General features: G+C 37.2%; 1 protein-coding gene across 2 annotated transcripts in view; it reads left to right on the plus strand.

Annotated features, from left to right (window-relative positions):
- The window catches only part of LOC135200059 (platelet-activating factor acetylhydrolase-like), a 60,059-nt gene that overhangs the window by 29,311 nt on the left and 15,748 nt on the right, over positions 1–15,000 (plus strand). For both annotated transcript variants that reach the window (XM_064228320.1, XM_064228319.1), the window contains exon 2: positions 11,630–11,724. Coding sequence is in view for 1 of the 2 variants with exons in the window: in XM_064228319.1 (XP_064084389.1) it covers positions 11,630–11,724 (95 nt within the window). In the remaining variant the exon portion in view is untranslated. The remainder of the gene's footprint in view (positions 1–11,629; positions 11,725–15,000) is intronic.

Consider the following 15,000-nt stretch of genomic DNA (forward strand, 5'->3'; position numbering starts at 1 on the left):
ATATATATTAATATATATATATATATATTATATATATATATATATATAATTACAATTGTCATAGCCACAATGGCCTCTTAACTTCTCAAATTCATAACTTTTTTCCCTTTTTTTATCCGCTTGTCACCACGAAAGCCTTGAGATCCAACTTTCAAAGAAATATGAAGAAATCATGATGTCCGGTAGCGGGGAAACAAACCCGCGGTACCATAATCACGACGAGGTCACCTTGCCGACCTCGTCCGTGATTAGGGTACCGCGGGTTCGTTTCCCGGCTATCGGTCATCATGATTTCTTCATATATCTTTGAAAGTTGGATCTCAAGGCTTTGTAGTGACAAGCGTATAAAGAAAAAAAAAGTGCAAAGAATTTCAAGAAGTTCAAAGGGCATTGTGGCTACTACAATTACACACACACACACACACACACACACACACACACATATATATATATATATATATATATATATATATATGTATGTATGTATGTATGTATATGTATATATGTTTATATACACTATATATTTATATATATATATATAATATATAATGAGAGAGAGAGAGAGAGAGAGAGAGAGAGATCCATCTAACGATTGCTGACAGGGGCGAGTGGAGAACAAAATGAGAATATCTTGACTCCTTAGCCATCAGATAAGTAGCGAAGGAACCCTTAACATCATGGGGTCCTCGCCATCCTCGACCAAACAGAGCCTCTTGATGGATGGAGGTGGGGTGGAGGTGTATGGTGGTAAGGAGGCGGAGGTGTCTATGAGGGGGGAAGGGGGTAGGGGGAAGAAGAGGAAAGTTTGCGTGCTAGAAGTGGCGTCATGTGGGGAGGTTGCCGGTCCGTCTATTATTGTTAGATATTACTTCGTACCCCAAGGCTACCAACCAGTGCATACGGCTGTGTATACTAAGTTCGGCTTTGCCTCTGTCTGCTGCAGTAGTCTCTTTCGTTTATTTTCATTATATTCTTTGCTTGTTTGGCCCGGTTCTTAGCTCCTTTGGACATGGGAAACCACCAAAGGAAACGTTCTTGCTCTTCGTAATCATGTATAGTACTATACTATTATTCTTCGTTAATCAATTCTCTATTATTCGGCATCTGTGTGTGTGTGATTCAGTGGCAAATCCCCACTACTACGACGGTTAATGGAGCTTCTCTTTGTTTGTCTGACGTGAAAGATTTTCTTTGTCTTTGTTTTGACGGTTGACTTACTTTAAAGATTCTTCCCTTTCGTGAAATATGTTTCATCTTCTGCTTTCTTGAGGCGCGAAAGAAAGAAGTGTTACGAAACACATCGCTTGTCTGAAGAGGATTTTATTCGTCGAACTAACCGTTCTACAGTTTGGCGGGGGAAAAGTATGGAACTTTAGTACTACTTGTTTGTCGACATTCCAACATCGTTATTATGAATGCTTGGTTGTAATCAATGTTGTTATTATTGTTGTTGTTGTTGAACTTCTGTGAGGAAGAGACTGATTTTCATGTAGCAGCTGTCTGATCATAAAGCATTTTTACGAGAAAACAGTAAGTGGGAGAATGATAGAAGCATGAGTCTAGTACAAGAGGACTGATTGCCGTAAATGAGAGAGAGAGAGAGAGAGAGAGACGAGTTCACTTTCACTTCGCTTTGTTAGAGGCGATTCTTTGGGCGTAACGAGTTTTGACTATCTTCCGAAGGTCTTCGTGAATAGGATGAAAAAAAAAGATGGTTCGTTTTTTCCTCTAGATTTCATCTCGTCTTATTACTACGCGACAAGCTACTTTGTCTTTTGACCTTAGTGCTGCCACCAAGGTCTCTTTTTGCTTGAATTTTTTTTCTTTCTTTAAATAATAACCCTGCTATTGTCTTGTCAAGCTATCAGTCAGTTTTCTTTCCTTGTAGCTATTATAAGAAGGCGCTATTATGTTTGGAAACTATCGGTCTATAAGATCTCTTGGTTATTTTTCTTTCTTTTTATTGTTATTTTTCTTTTTACATCTTATCTTCGCCATTCATCTCTTTTTCTTCTTCCTCCTCTTCGCCATTTGAACGTTAGTGCTAATAACAGCTTCCCTTTCTCCTAGTTATACAGTATACCTTGTCCACATAAGAGTCAGAGCAACTTTAGCGCCTCTCTAGAATTTCAAGTTAAACTCTCTCTCTCTCTCTCTCTCTCTCTCTCTCTCTCTCTCTCTGTGTTGTGTGTGTGTGTGTGTGTGTAAGATGTGTTTATATGTTACATAGAATCTCAGTGGCCTGGGTTTTAAACTATTTTGATAAGTAAAATAAATTACTCTCTCTCGTCCCTCTTTCTGAGTATACACACACACACACACACACACACACACACACACACACACATATATATAATACATATATATATATATATATATATATATATATATATATATATATATTTATATTACTACACCAGTAACCCATTTGTTTTTACCTTACGTGAAAATAACACTGTGTGACTAATAGCGCATGCGCACATATTCGTAATGCTATTACCGCTATCATCACCCTCCCGTAACATCTGCTATTATTTCCCGACGTGAAAAACAATAGCTCTCTCTCCTTCCCTCCTCCCCGGCCCACCCCCCCCACCACTCCTTGTCTACATTCTTCCTTCCCTATGAAAGGAAGAAAGGAACCTTGTGGGTTGGGGGAGGGGGGGGGGGAGTGATTTAAAAGTTTAACGTCCTTTCAGAAAATGTTTTACGTAAGCGGGTCTGTCTGTGTTGTGGTCTCTCTCATAGAAATGTGTATTTATATTTTGTATGAAATTTATGGCTTATATATTATATAAATATATATATATATATATATATATATATTAAAATGTATGTATGTATGTATATATATATATATATATATATAATGTACTATAGATACTATATACTATATATATATATATATATATATATATATATATATAATATATGTATGTAATAACTGAATCACGAAAGTTAGGAACGTGATAAATCCATAAATAAAAAGATACTAAGTGCCACGAAGGAAAAATAAACGAAGGAGGTCTGCAAGATCTTTCGACTTTAAAGTCCTTTACTGAGCAGATACGACATAAATACGAGAAAAGACAATACAAGAAGGTTCGTATAATGACAGATAGGGATTATAATGGGATTAGTACCTAGAATCCTTCGTGGCATTTATCTTTATAATAATATAATATATATAGTATATAATATATATGTATAATATATATATATTAATTAATAAGGATAATATATAATATATATATATTATATAATTATATGATGTTTTATCATTAAAATATGGTTATCGTTTTTTTTTTTAGGATTTACCTGTAATTGTGCCCTTGTTTGCTGTTTGTTCCGGGTATTAATAAGGAGATTTAATAAAGGAAGTGGTGAAAATGAAGAGCATAAGAGCTAAGAGGTGGGGCAGCCCCACATGCTATTGTTTACTTAGGTCTTGACAAGTCTTAATTAAAGTAAAAAAAAACACTCTTAAGCGTTCAAATTACCACGCACAGCTATTTATTTACCTTAACTTAAAAAATAAACTCACATATTGTATATTCAAGATAACATTATAGTTGGCGTCTCGTTTTACGTTGTAGCTGGTCAATGTCTCCGTTAAAGTATATATGTAGGAAAAAAAAAACTTCATTTTTAAGCATTTATAAGAATGGTTTTTTCCATAATTGAATTGTATCGAAATTTAAATCAGAAAAGCTGAATGATGGCATTTATGTTGTGCCCATACATGCATTTCGCTTTTATTTATATAAACACATGTATACATGCAAGCAAACACACCATATATTCTTTGTCACCGACAGCCTCAGTGGCGTGATCGATTTGGTCTTGTCCTGCCACCTCGGTGACCGCGAGTTCGATTCTCGGGCATTCCATTGAGGTTTGAGACGTGTATTTCTTGTGATAGAAGTTCACTCTCGACTTGGTTCGGAAGTCCCGTCAAGCCGTTGGTCCCGTTGCTGAATAACCACTGGTTCCACTCAAAGTAAAAACACTATACAAACAAACAAACAAACAAGACTCCTGGGTCAAGGTGACATCAGGTGTCTTTATGACTATAATATTTCGGTGGCTTTTATAATTCACTTTCACGGTGTATGCCAAGAATGGCAACTGTTGTAATTTTCACTTACTCAGGGAGTAAGCCTACAAACTACTTTGTTTTTGTTTGTGTTGTTCTCGTTGGAAGGGTGTGTTAGGAAAGGTCTATGGAAGAACCTAGAAAAAGGCCTGAAAATGATGTTTCGAGTTGAGTTAAAGATACAGGAATTGTAGGATAGGATGTTTATTATTTATTTATTAGGATGAAAATGTAAGAAATAAATAATGTTCATGTTAAACAGCACAGAAAAATATTTATAATAAAATATAGCATATTTATTTTATTTCTCGTTGGTGAAACAAGGATCTATTTGACCGTAGATTTTAACACTTTTTAATTTACGTTAAAAGTTAGGAATGTGATGTTTACAACGATGAGAAAATCTTGCATTCATCTCGAGTAACCTGGAGGTCTGATCACGCCTTATTTTTATTAATGAATGTATCATATTCGTCTAGCCAGATGATGCTAGGAGATTTGATAAAAAAAGTGTGTGCTAGGCCCAAAAAATCTTTTGAATAGAGATGTTTTGCAACTAGGCCTAGGAAAGAGTTAGTGCCGTCAGTGCAACCTAAGGTTCTTTGCAGCTTGCCTTCGGCCCCTAGCTGCAACCCTTTTCATTCCTTTTACTGCACCTCTCTTTCTTCCATCTTCCTTTCCACCCTCTTCTAACAATTGATGTACAGTGTAATTGCGAGGTTTTCCTCCAGTTACACCGTTCAAACCTTTTTCTGTCAATTTCCTCATAAGTCCCAGCGCTTGGCCGTTGGGGTAAATTCTATATTCAGTTCAGTCCTGGGGAAGGGAGATGCTGCAGACATTAGCATTTAGAGGTTTATTCTGTGTTTTCCTTAACTACTTGTGTGATTGCCTAAAACATCTTCTCCAAGGCAGCTGTCTGCAAAGCCTAGCTCTCCTAGGCCTATATGCCTAGAATCTCGAGTGTATCGAGATTTTAGGCTCTTATATGCCTAGAAACGGAAGATGCTGTAGATAGTAGACGTAGAGACACCGCTCTAGAAAACTGAAGACGTAATTGATACGGAAAAGGCAGAGAATATAAATAACAAGCGTGAGTAATCAAAATTTCCGCTTGATGTAAGGATGATTCATGAGCAGATTTGGCAACGCTGTACAGTTCCGCTTTACCTCCATCCATATTCGTTTACTGCTTTCTTCTTCTTTTTTTTTTTTTTTTTTCAAATTCTAACATTTTACCGAACTTCATCCATGTGCATTTACTGTGTCATCACAACTTGAGTTATCATCACCATTTCAGTTCGAGCAGGAGATCAAATTCGCACAGTAAGGAAGTACATAACCATATATCAGTAAAACCTGCGTTACGTAACAGAGATCAATTGACTACGCGAACCTGAGCACATCGAACGCGTGTGGGTGTCATCATTCAGCCAAGAATTTGGTTTTTTATGTTTGCCCTTATTTTAAGTGTATTTTTCTCAAATACTTATTTTAAAGTTTGTCGTTTATTAACGGGTTCTTCAAGTTTGTCTCCATTTTCACTTATATACCTCTAGGCTGAGGTTCTCTAGAAGCAGGAATGAGCAATGAATATTGACTTTATGAACGTATATTCATTTTGTTGACTGAACTTACCGAACTCATATACTGTAAGCAGACGTTGAAACTTCAGAGGGTGACGCTTTGCTCTTGGAATATATAAACTGGCAAGATAAAAAAAGTATTTTATGCTTTTGCCTAGTCTTCTCACCTTGAGTTTCTGTGTCCGTATATATGTCCGGTAAGTTCAGTAACTTTCTCATTCCATTTACGGTACCTCCTTTCTCGTATATTCATTCGTCCATCTGACTTTCCACCTTCTCTAACAATCGCTTCATAATGCAACTGCGAGGTTTTCCTCCTGTTACACCTTTGTATATAACCTTTTACTCCCAATTTTCTTTTCAGCGCTAAATGACCTCACAGGTTCTGAGGGATACGTCTTTCAAAAATATTCCTCAGGAGAGGTGGAGCATACATCCTGCCTATGTGAACTCTCGAGACTCGAGAGAGACTGAGAGCTTCCAGCCGTGTGATTGGCTTCTTAACAACCAATCAGGAGCGTCGTAAGGGACTGGCCTAGACATCAGATGCACAGTTGATGTGAATCTATTATAGCGCTTGGCCTTTGGCCTAAATTCTACATATAATAATATACAGTATTCTATTCTACTCTAACGTCACACAAATTCCCACCAATTAACAATCTTCATTGCCATGCGCATGACATACTTAAGTATTATTAACTGTGTTATAATGGATTCAGGAAGACATTAGTTATAAACGATATTATTATCCGTCCGTTGGAATTCTAAAAAAAAGAAAAAAAATATTGTCTAAAGAAATGACACCACTTACAGGAAGAACATTTACCGCTAGAGATTTTGCCGTCGGCATTCAACTCCGTATAAGGGGTTAGTGCCGTCAGTGTATTTCGTGCTGTGCACTGTAGGCATTACTTAAGTTTCCTCGCAGCGTCCCTTCGGCCCCTAGCTGCAACCCTTTTCATTCCTTTTACTGTACCTCCTTTCATATTCTCTTGCTTCCATCTAACTTTTCACTGTCTCCTAACAATTGTTTCATAGTGTAACTACTTTGAGGTTTTCCTCCTGTTACACCTTTCAAACCTTTTTACTGTCAATTTCCATTTCAGCGCTGAATGACCTCAAAGGTACCAGCGCTTGGCGAAGCTTCGGCCTAAATTTTATATTCTACACTAACGTCACATAAATTCCCACCAATTAACGCACTTAATTACCACTTGCGTAACATACTTGGATTTTAATAACTCTTATAAAAGAGCCAGGAAGACATGCGTCTATAAAAAAGTTATTTTCCGTCCGCTAGAACTTCAGCGAGAAACTATGGTCTAATGCATTGTTTCTTAAAGCGTGGTCCGCGGTATCAGATAAATTTTAGGCCAAAACGTGGCTCAATTTGTATGCAAAATTGCAAAATTAATAATGTCGTGAAAGTTATTTTAAGTCAAATGTAAACATTTATGTTGAAAATAAGCCATTAATAAATAATTCAGTAGCAATTTTAGTACTATATATTATACAAAACGCTTTTAAACCCAAGAGGGAAATGAGTAATTTTAATAAAAGGGGTTCGCTGCACGAGAAAATTTAAGAAACACTGGAATGACACGACACGAAGGGAAAACATTTATGCCGCAAGAGGTTTAGCCACTGGCATTAGAAAGTCAACACGCTTCTAAAAGTCTAAGATATATAAGACAGTGATGCGACTAGTGTTATGTGTGGAGCAGAACCATGGGCTCTAAAGGGGCCCATACACTGAACGATTATATGAACGACTGTCTGAACGATTGTCGTTATCCACACACACACACGCACACACACACACTATTCAGACAGTGCGAACGATCTCCGCACCGATTTCAGTCTAGGCAAAGAATTTGTCTCGGGAAGACATGGCATCATCTCTAGAAGAGACGTGCGCGATAGCATTATATCGGCTGACAAACACATACATTGAACGACCTATGTATGACAGACATAAGTCGCAAGCCAGCAACCTGGTCGTGATAGATTTCAGCTGAGATCGTTCAGACACGAAACTCCGCCCATTTTGCATTCAGACAAGCCCATACACAATGTTTTTACGAACGATACAGACAGTCGTTCAGACAATCGTTCAGTGTATGGGGCCCTTAAGAAGAAAAGAGGAAGTAAAGCTTGAGAAGAGATGAGAATGCTGAGGTGGATTATGGGAGTATCGCTGCTTGAGAGATTGGAAAATGATGAAATAAGAAGAAGGGCAGGCTTAAGTAAAGATTACAGAGGTGATAAGAGTGTCACACGATTGAGATGGTACGGGCATGCGTTGAAGATGGATGACGAGGAGAGAGTGAAGAGAGCTTGGGAGGAACCTGTTAGAGGAAGAAGATCGAGAGGGAGGCAGAGAATTAGATGGCGAGATGAAGTGAAGGAAGATATGGAGAGAAGAGGTTTGGTGGAGGATGATGCCTTTGATAGAAGGCAGTGGAGGAGAAGGAACATCTGGCAACTGACCCCTACATGTAGGGATAACTGTGGGGAAGATGATTAGAAAATCAACACTTACGAAAATTAGTATATTACAGGAATGATACACACTTAATTTTTTTTCTAATAACTGATCTCTTTATTTCCTATTGTTTTCTGTTACTTCTTTCAAATGAGCACAATATTCCTTGGCAACTTGAACTCTTAAGTCAGTGGCGCCTGTGGGGTTCATATCTCCTGTTTTGAATAATAATAATAATTTAGTGAAGATATTAACAATCGTGTAGATGTAAATATGCATTTCTAAATACATAGTATTTACATCTGCACCATTGTGGTTTTCTTCATCAATAATAATAATAATAACGAATAATAAATAATAATAATAATAACTAATAATTGAATAAAAAAACTAAAAACGAAGAAGAAGACTGAAGAAGAAGAAGTATCAAGAAACCTTAAAAAATAGAAATAAGAAGGAATACGGGGTATACGCCAGTAGAAAATTGTAACCAAAAACACAGGAACACTAGGCACGACTCGCCCCAAGATCCTTGAAAAGGAACCTGGAAAAACTAGATGCTGAAGTAGCTCCAGAATTCGTGCCGAAGAGTGTGCTCCTAGAAACAGCGAACATAGTAAGAAAAGTGATGGACTCCTAAGGAGGCAGGATGTAACCCGGAACCCCACACTTTAAAAACCACCCAGGATGACTGTGATAGACCAATAAACAAGTAGATAAGTAAATAATGATAATGATTGTATGCTCTCTCTCTCCTTCTGTATGTATATACATGCATACATTCCTATGTCTATGCGCATGCGCAGTCCGGTTTTCCACTCCGCCAAATCAAATCATGCTGGTATCTAGAGCATCGGTCTTGTTGCAGATTCAGTTAGCATCACGAATCAATCCGAACCGCTTGTCAGGTTTGCCGAGTTTCTACATTCCATTTCACTGCAATGACGAGTTTGACTGTGATTTTGCGATTGGTTTTCTTAACTTCTGAGATTTTTTTTATTTTTTTGAGGTGGTGGTGCTTAGGGGGAGGCGTGCGGGTTGGGAGAGGGAGGTTGATTGATAGGAGTTAGACTTCTTTATGAGGTTTGGACTTTCTGTTTTTTTTTTTTTTTACCTTAATTTTTTTCAAATATATATATATATATATATATATATATATATATATATACATATCTATTGATAGATTGGTAGAGACATTCTCTCTTCTCTCTCTCTCTCTCACATACATATACATACACACTATATATACATATATAGATATATATATAAATATATATATATATATATATATATATATATGTGTGTGTGTGTGTGTGTGTGCGTGTGTCTGTGTGTGTGTGTGTGTATATATATATTTAAAATTTAAGATATATTTATATATAATATATATTACAGCCACTCATAGTTGAATTTTTTTTCTGATGCTGGTTATCAGAGACAGACAGACAAGACAGACTAATATCTCATGGAGTAGACAGAGCGTTTGATGTGTGTACCTTAATTGCCTTGTAATTTCGTCTTTAGAAAAACAGTTGGTTTAAACGGCAGCGAATGGGAAGGGAAAGTGAATGAAAAAATGTATAAAAAGCCAGAAGGGATGTTGATGATTATATAGCAATAACAACGATTAAAATCCCCCTTTCCCACTTGTGCACGTTTGTAGTCGTTTTAAAGTTAGCGGCCAAATCTGAAACTATTCCCTTACTGGTTACCGATTTATTTTCATAAAATAATCATTTCCCACACTTACCTCATTTCCTTCCATTTGTTCTCTGGAAAGCTCCATCTGCAAGCAAATATATAGCTAAAAATATTGCAAAATTATGTTCGGTAGCCAGCGATAAACAAATAAAGGAAGCGCTGTACGTGACATTATATGTCATCTACGTATCATGTTCACGACAATATTTATAGCGGTGTTTCGGGGCGTGACATCTGAAGATTTCTGGCATCTTTGAGCCATCAGTGATGGCAAATTGTTGTAGCATACGTCCGTGCTTTTGTACTATCACGCTGAGGAACGTGCAGAACATCGGACTTCAGTTTCTGCACCAATAGAGAAGAACATTGGCTGATCGGAACAAAATTCAGCCGCAAATTGCTCGAAGAAGCAGCTAGGAATCCCGCAACTGTCTCTAACTTGAGCCGGCGTCAATGAACATATTTTCTGTTCAAACTTTAATCATTTTTGCCGCTAAGCTATATAAACAGACAATATTTATTATAGCATTGGAGTGGTGGACGACTTCACGTTCATAAAGTTGGTCAATCAGTGGCGTCATCACAACGCGAACAGAACAAACCAAATTTTGTAACGGCTACTGGAGGCAAACTCTTGCCACAGAAGAATGCGAGTTGTACATGAAACCAAACAAATGAATGAAGATGCCACCAGTCCAAATAAGGAAAAGAGAGGAGAACCTCTCTCATCCTTATCTCTCTCGAGCTTATTCTATTTTCTGCCCCATACTCTCCTGTTCTCGCTCAGATTTGACGGTTTGGTGTGTATCGGTGGCGACATAACGTAAACGTACCTTGCTGACGATGCATCGGTCTAAATTCTAAAAATTTGAAATTGTTTACCTCTCACGGTTCTTTTTCCTGACATCCTCTGACTGCGAGGACGTTTTAATAAGTGGGGAATAAACTGATGAAGGAAAGTGTAGGAGAGAAGTTAGTAAAGCTCTGTAGTGGACTCAAGGTAGTGGATGGTGAAGACATGTATGTAGACGGAGCTTACAGAGTATGGCTTTTGAAGTTCTTTCCGGCCAGTATTGATTTTTTAAGGTTTGCCACAAATTTATTGAACTGTCGATATAGATGAATTGATTTACTTCAGTCAGTCTTTCTATATCACTAACTGCTGTTTATGCTTTCAAAGCACTTTGTGGTGAAAACCATCAAAATTACAGGCTTTATTTTTCTGATAAAAGCATATCTTGAAACCTTCATATCTACAGCTATATATGCTTCTGCCTACTGGCTTCAAAATAGACACGGGGGCGCCAAAACATTTCTATTTTTAAGCAGTTCCCCGAGTTCTTCGTCAAATTTAAGCCTAAACCAGGCTTTTTGGTCTTGACGTAGGCTTACAAAACATTTCACTAATAAAAAATCGTAGGCAGGATGATTATGCCTAGTAAAATACTGACTTTCTACAAGAAGAAATCTCATCTCTCTCTCTCTCTCTCTCTCCATTCTTCTCTCTCTCTCATCTCTCTCTCTCGTTCTCTCTATATATATATATAATATATATATATATATATATATATATATATATATATATATATATATATATTGCACAAATGATACGTTGACCGAAAATTACATTATGCTCGAACGTAATGGAATGCCATTTTCCCAGCCATGCCTTTCTTTTCCAGATTGCATTATCTACGACTGAATTGCATGTTCCAGAGGTGTAATATAATTTTCTCTCTCTCTTTCTCTCTCTCTTAGGTCCACACTCCGTGTCAGCAGCTGACCTTTGTACGAATGGAGGCGACTCTGCCTTATTGAGGCTGTTTTACCCAACACCCATCACTGCTGGTCAGGTCGGTAGCCATGTATCTGTGCAGATTGCTTTTGAATCGCTTCGTTTTATACGGTCTGGTTAATTGTTGTAGTTACTGAAGAGAGAGAGAGAGAGAGAGAGAGAGAGAGAGAGAGAGAGAGATTGACGTGAAACCCTCCGTTTTAACGATTGCCCTAGACTCAAGATAGGCTTAAGTGTGCATGTTTGTACGTGTGCGCTTATGTGGACGTGTTAGTGTGTGTGTGTGTGAGGGTTCGTATGTGTACATGTTAGCGTGTGAGTGTGCGTATGTGTACGAGAGAGAGAGAGAGAGAGAGAGAGAGAGAGAGAGAGAGACGAATGCAGTGATACGTGGGAAACCCCGATATCAGTTGCTCTATAGTCTAAACTCAAATGGCAATTGATAAAGAAGGCATATTATAAAGAAGGCATATTATAAAAGAAGCTTATAAAAGAAGCATGTATGAGAGAGAGAGAGAGAGAGAGAGAGAGAGAGAGAGAGAGGAGAGAAACGTGCAAAACTCCTCTGATAACAATTGCTTTAGACCCAAGATAGGCAGGCTCAAGAAGAAGCGTGTCAAGAAAATGCCTCGGGGGAGACGATAATAAAAATGTGCCTGTGATAGCGCGCATGAGAATGTGCCCAGAGGCAAGACGAGCTCTGAACATGGCAGGAAGCAAATGACATACGAGAAGAGTCTCAGTCTCCTTCAATATCTTCTGTGATTGCGAAACAAAAGGTTAAGAGAGACAAAGTCTAAAAAATATAAAAAAAGTTGTCAGGTGGGGCAGTAAGACGATGACGCAGTTGCTTGCTCAGTCAAGATTCCAGACTTCTTTTTTTTTTCCTATAATATTATTCTGGTACCTGTAACTCGTTCTAGGTCATTGTATTTCGGTTCTTGCTAATATAGATGCTTGATTTACCTTCGTGTTCGTATTGGGAACAGTGCTCTTTGGACACCTGCGGTAATAAACGGCAGATGCTACGACAAATAAATAGATAATAGTGATGGATTTTATAGGCCTATAGACATTTTATCAATTGCAATATTTTTTATTCATTTTAAGTATTGTTAACTTCATCTCTCCGCCTTCATTTTTTCATTTATTCTTTGTTTTCGGTTATTTCCTTGCTTGCTTAGCTGTTTAGTTGCTTTGCTTTTGTTTATTCAGTCATTCTCTTTTTTACTTGTTTTTCTTATTCCTTATTCAAAATCGTCAGTTCTTGCTTGGTTACTTGAATTCCTTGCTTGATTACTCAAGATTTTTGCTTGATTACTTGAGTTCCTTTCTTGATTACTCAAGTTTCTTGCTTTATTACTCAAGTCCCTTGCTTGATTATTCAAGTCCATTGCTTGATTGATTAAGTTATTCTTGATTATTCAAGTTTCTTGCTTGATTACCCAAGTCCCTTGCTTGATTACTCAAGTTTCTTGCTCTATTAATCAATATTTTTGCTTATTACTCAAATCCCTTGCTTGATTACTCAAGTATTACTCAAAGTTTTTGTTTGATCACTCAAGTTTCTTTGCTTGATGACTCAAGTCCTTTGCTTGACCACTTGATTACGCGAATTATTTTGCTTAATTACTCAAGTTTCTTGCTTGATTAATTATATAATTGCACACTTTGCTTGACCACTCTTGTTCCTTTCGTCATCATTTCCCATTTCAACACTATTCTTGTTTAGCTGTTTTTTCCACTCACTTCTGGGTTGCTTGCTTGCTTGCTTGCCTCCGTTGCTTGATTCCCGACATTCTCTTCTTGATTACAAACATTGCTTGTCCGGTTACTTTCATTCTCTGGTGTAATTACATACTTCTTCGCCTTTTGCTGTTGACATTTTGGTTTTTTTTTTCTTTAAATCGAATTGATTCTTTTCTCTCATGTCTGCCTTTCGAGAATTTTGAGTTTTCTGATTACTAGTTTTTTTTTTCTTCTCTTTTTGTTCTTGACTTCACGTCCGCTATCTCGTTCGCCCCGTTTATTTCCTTTCTGCATCTCATTCCTTCGTTCTGAACTGTATTTTTTTAACTTTTTTTAACTTTTTTTAACCTCTCTCTCTCTCTCTCTCTTTGTTCGTTCGTCTGTCTGTCAGTCAGTCTCTCTCTGAGTATAACAGAAGAATGGTATTATTCATTTTCATTACTTTGGACATTTATTTGCCTCTCTCTCTCTCTCTCTCTCTCTCTCTCTCTCTCTCTCTCTCTCTCTCTCTATTAGTTCCAACAGTTTATTTCTGCCATATTTGGCTCCATCTTTCATGGACATATTATCTTTGCATACCAGATTTGAGAGTATTCATTATTCTTTCAATTGGCTTGCAAATTTCCATTACTTCTTACCCAACCGACTTCCTTTGTAAGTCCTTTAAGCAAAACTTTCCTCTTGAAGTAGTTTTGTAAAAAAAAATAAATAAAAGAATAAAAAATAAAAAAAAATAAGCCGCAAGACTCAATAGCCCGGTCCATACGAGTTCAAGTTTTTTTTTTAAATCTTACTCATAGGTCAAAGTTACAGGTTAAATTGAAGGTAAAATTGAAATTTACTTTTGAATTGTAGCTATAAACTCTTTTCAGACATTTTATCTTGAGTAACTCCATTTATTCAATCGCAATTCTTGTGATGATGTTACAGTACATTTAATAGTATTGAAGCGCCTCAGTAGCGTGGTTGGTATGGTGTTTCCTTCCCACCTCGGTGGTCGCCGGTTCGATTCTCGGCCATTCCATTGAAGAGTGAGAGATGTGTATTTCTGGTGACAGAAGTTAACTCTCGACGTAAAAACACCATACAGACAGACATTTAATAGTATTGCCATGACATTCATAAGAAGAAAATACGTTTTCCCTTTCTGGTTCATGCCTGGTTATAGAAACAACTCTCAAACGTGAGCCTCAAATGTAAGGGAGTGATAGCCACGCCCCTCTAAAGAAAGGAGGTTATAGGGAATTGAGAGAGAAATCCAAAAATGTTAATTTTTTTATGGCATCTAATTCGCAAAATTTACCTCTTACTAATATTTCCCTTTTTTATTCTTTAGATTTTCAAATCATCTAATCATTTATTCTTACAGATGCCATAAACATTTGAAGTAAGAATTTATATTCCGTTATGAATTAGAACTTCGTTTACTGTATTAAATTCTCATGCTGTATATTTTTAAGAGTTAATGGTACCTCCGTTCATATTCTCATTCTTCCATCTGACTGTCCACCCTCTCTAACAGCTCTTTCATAGTGCAGCTGCGAGGTTTTCCTCCTGCTACATCTTTCAAACCTTACTTTCAGCG

The sequence above is a fragment of the Macrobrachium nipponense genome, chromosome 26 (assembly GCF_015104395.2).
Source record: "Macrobrachium nipponense isolate FS-2020 chromosome 26, ASM1510439v2, whole genome shotgun sequence".
Classification (NCBI taxonomy): domain Eukaryota; kingdom Metazoa; phylum Arthropoda; class Malacostraca; order Decapoda; family Palaemonidae; genus Macrobrachium; species Macrobrachium nipponense.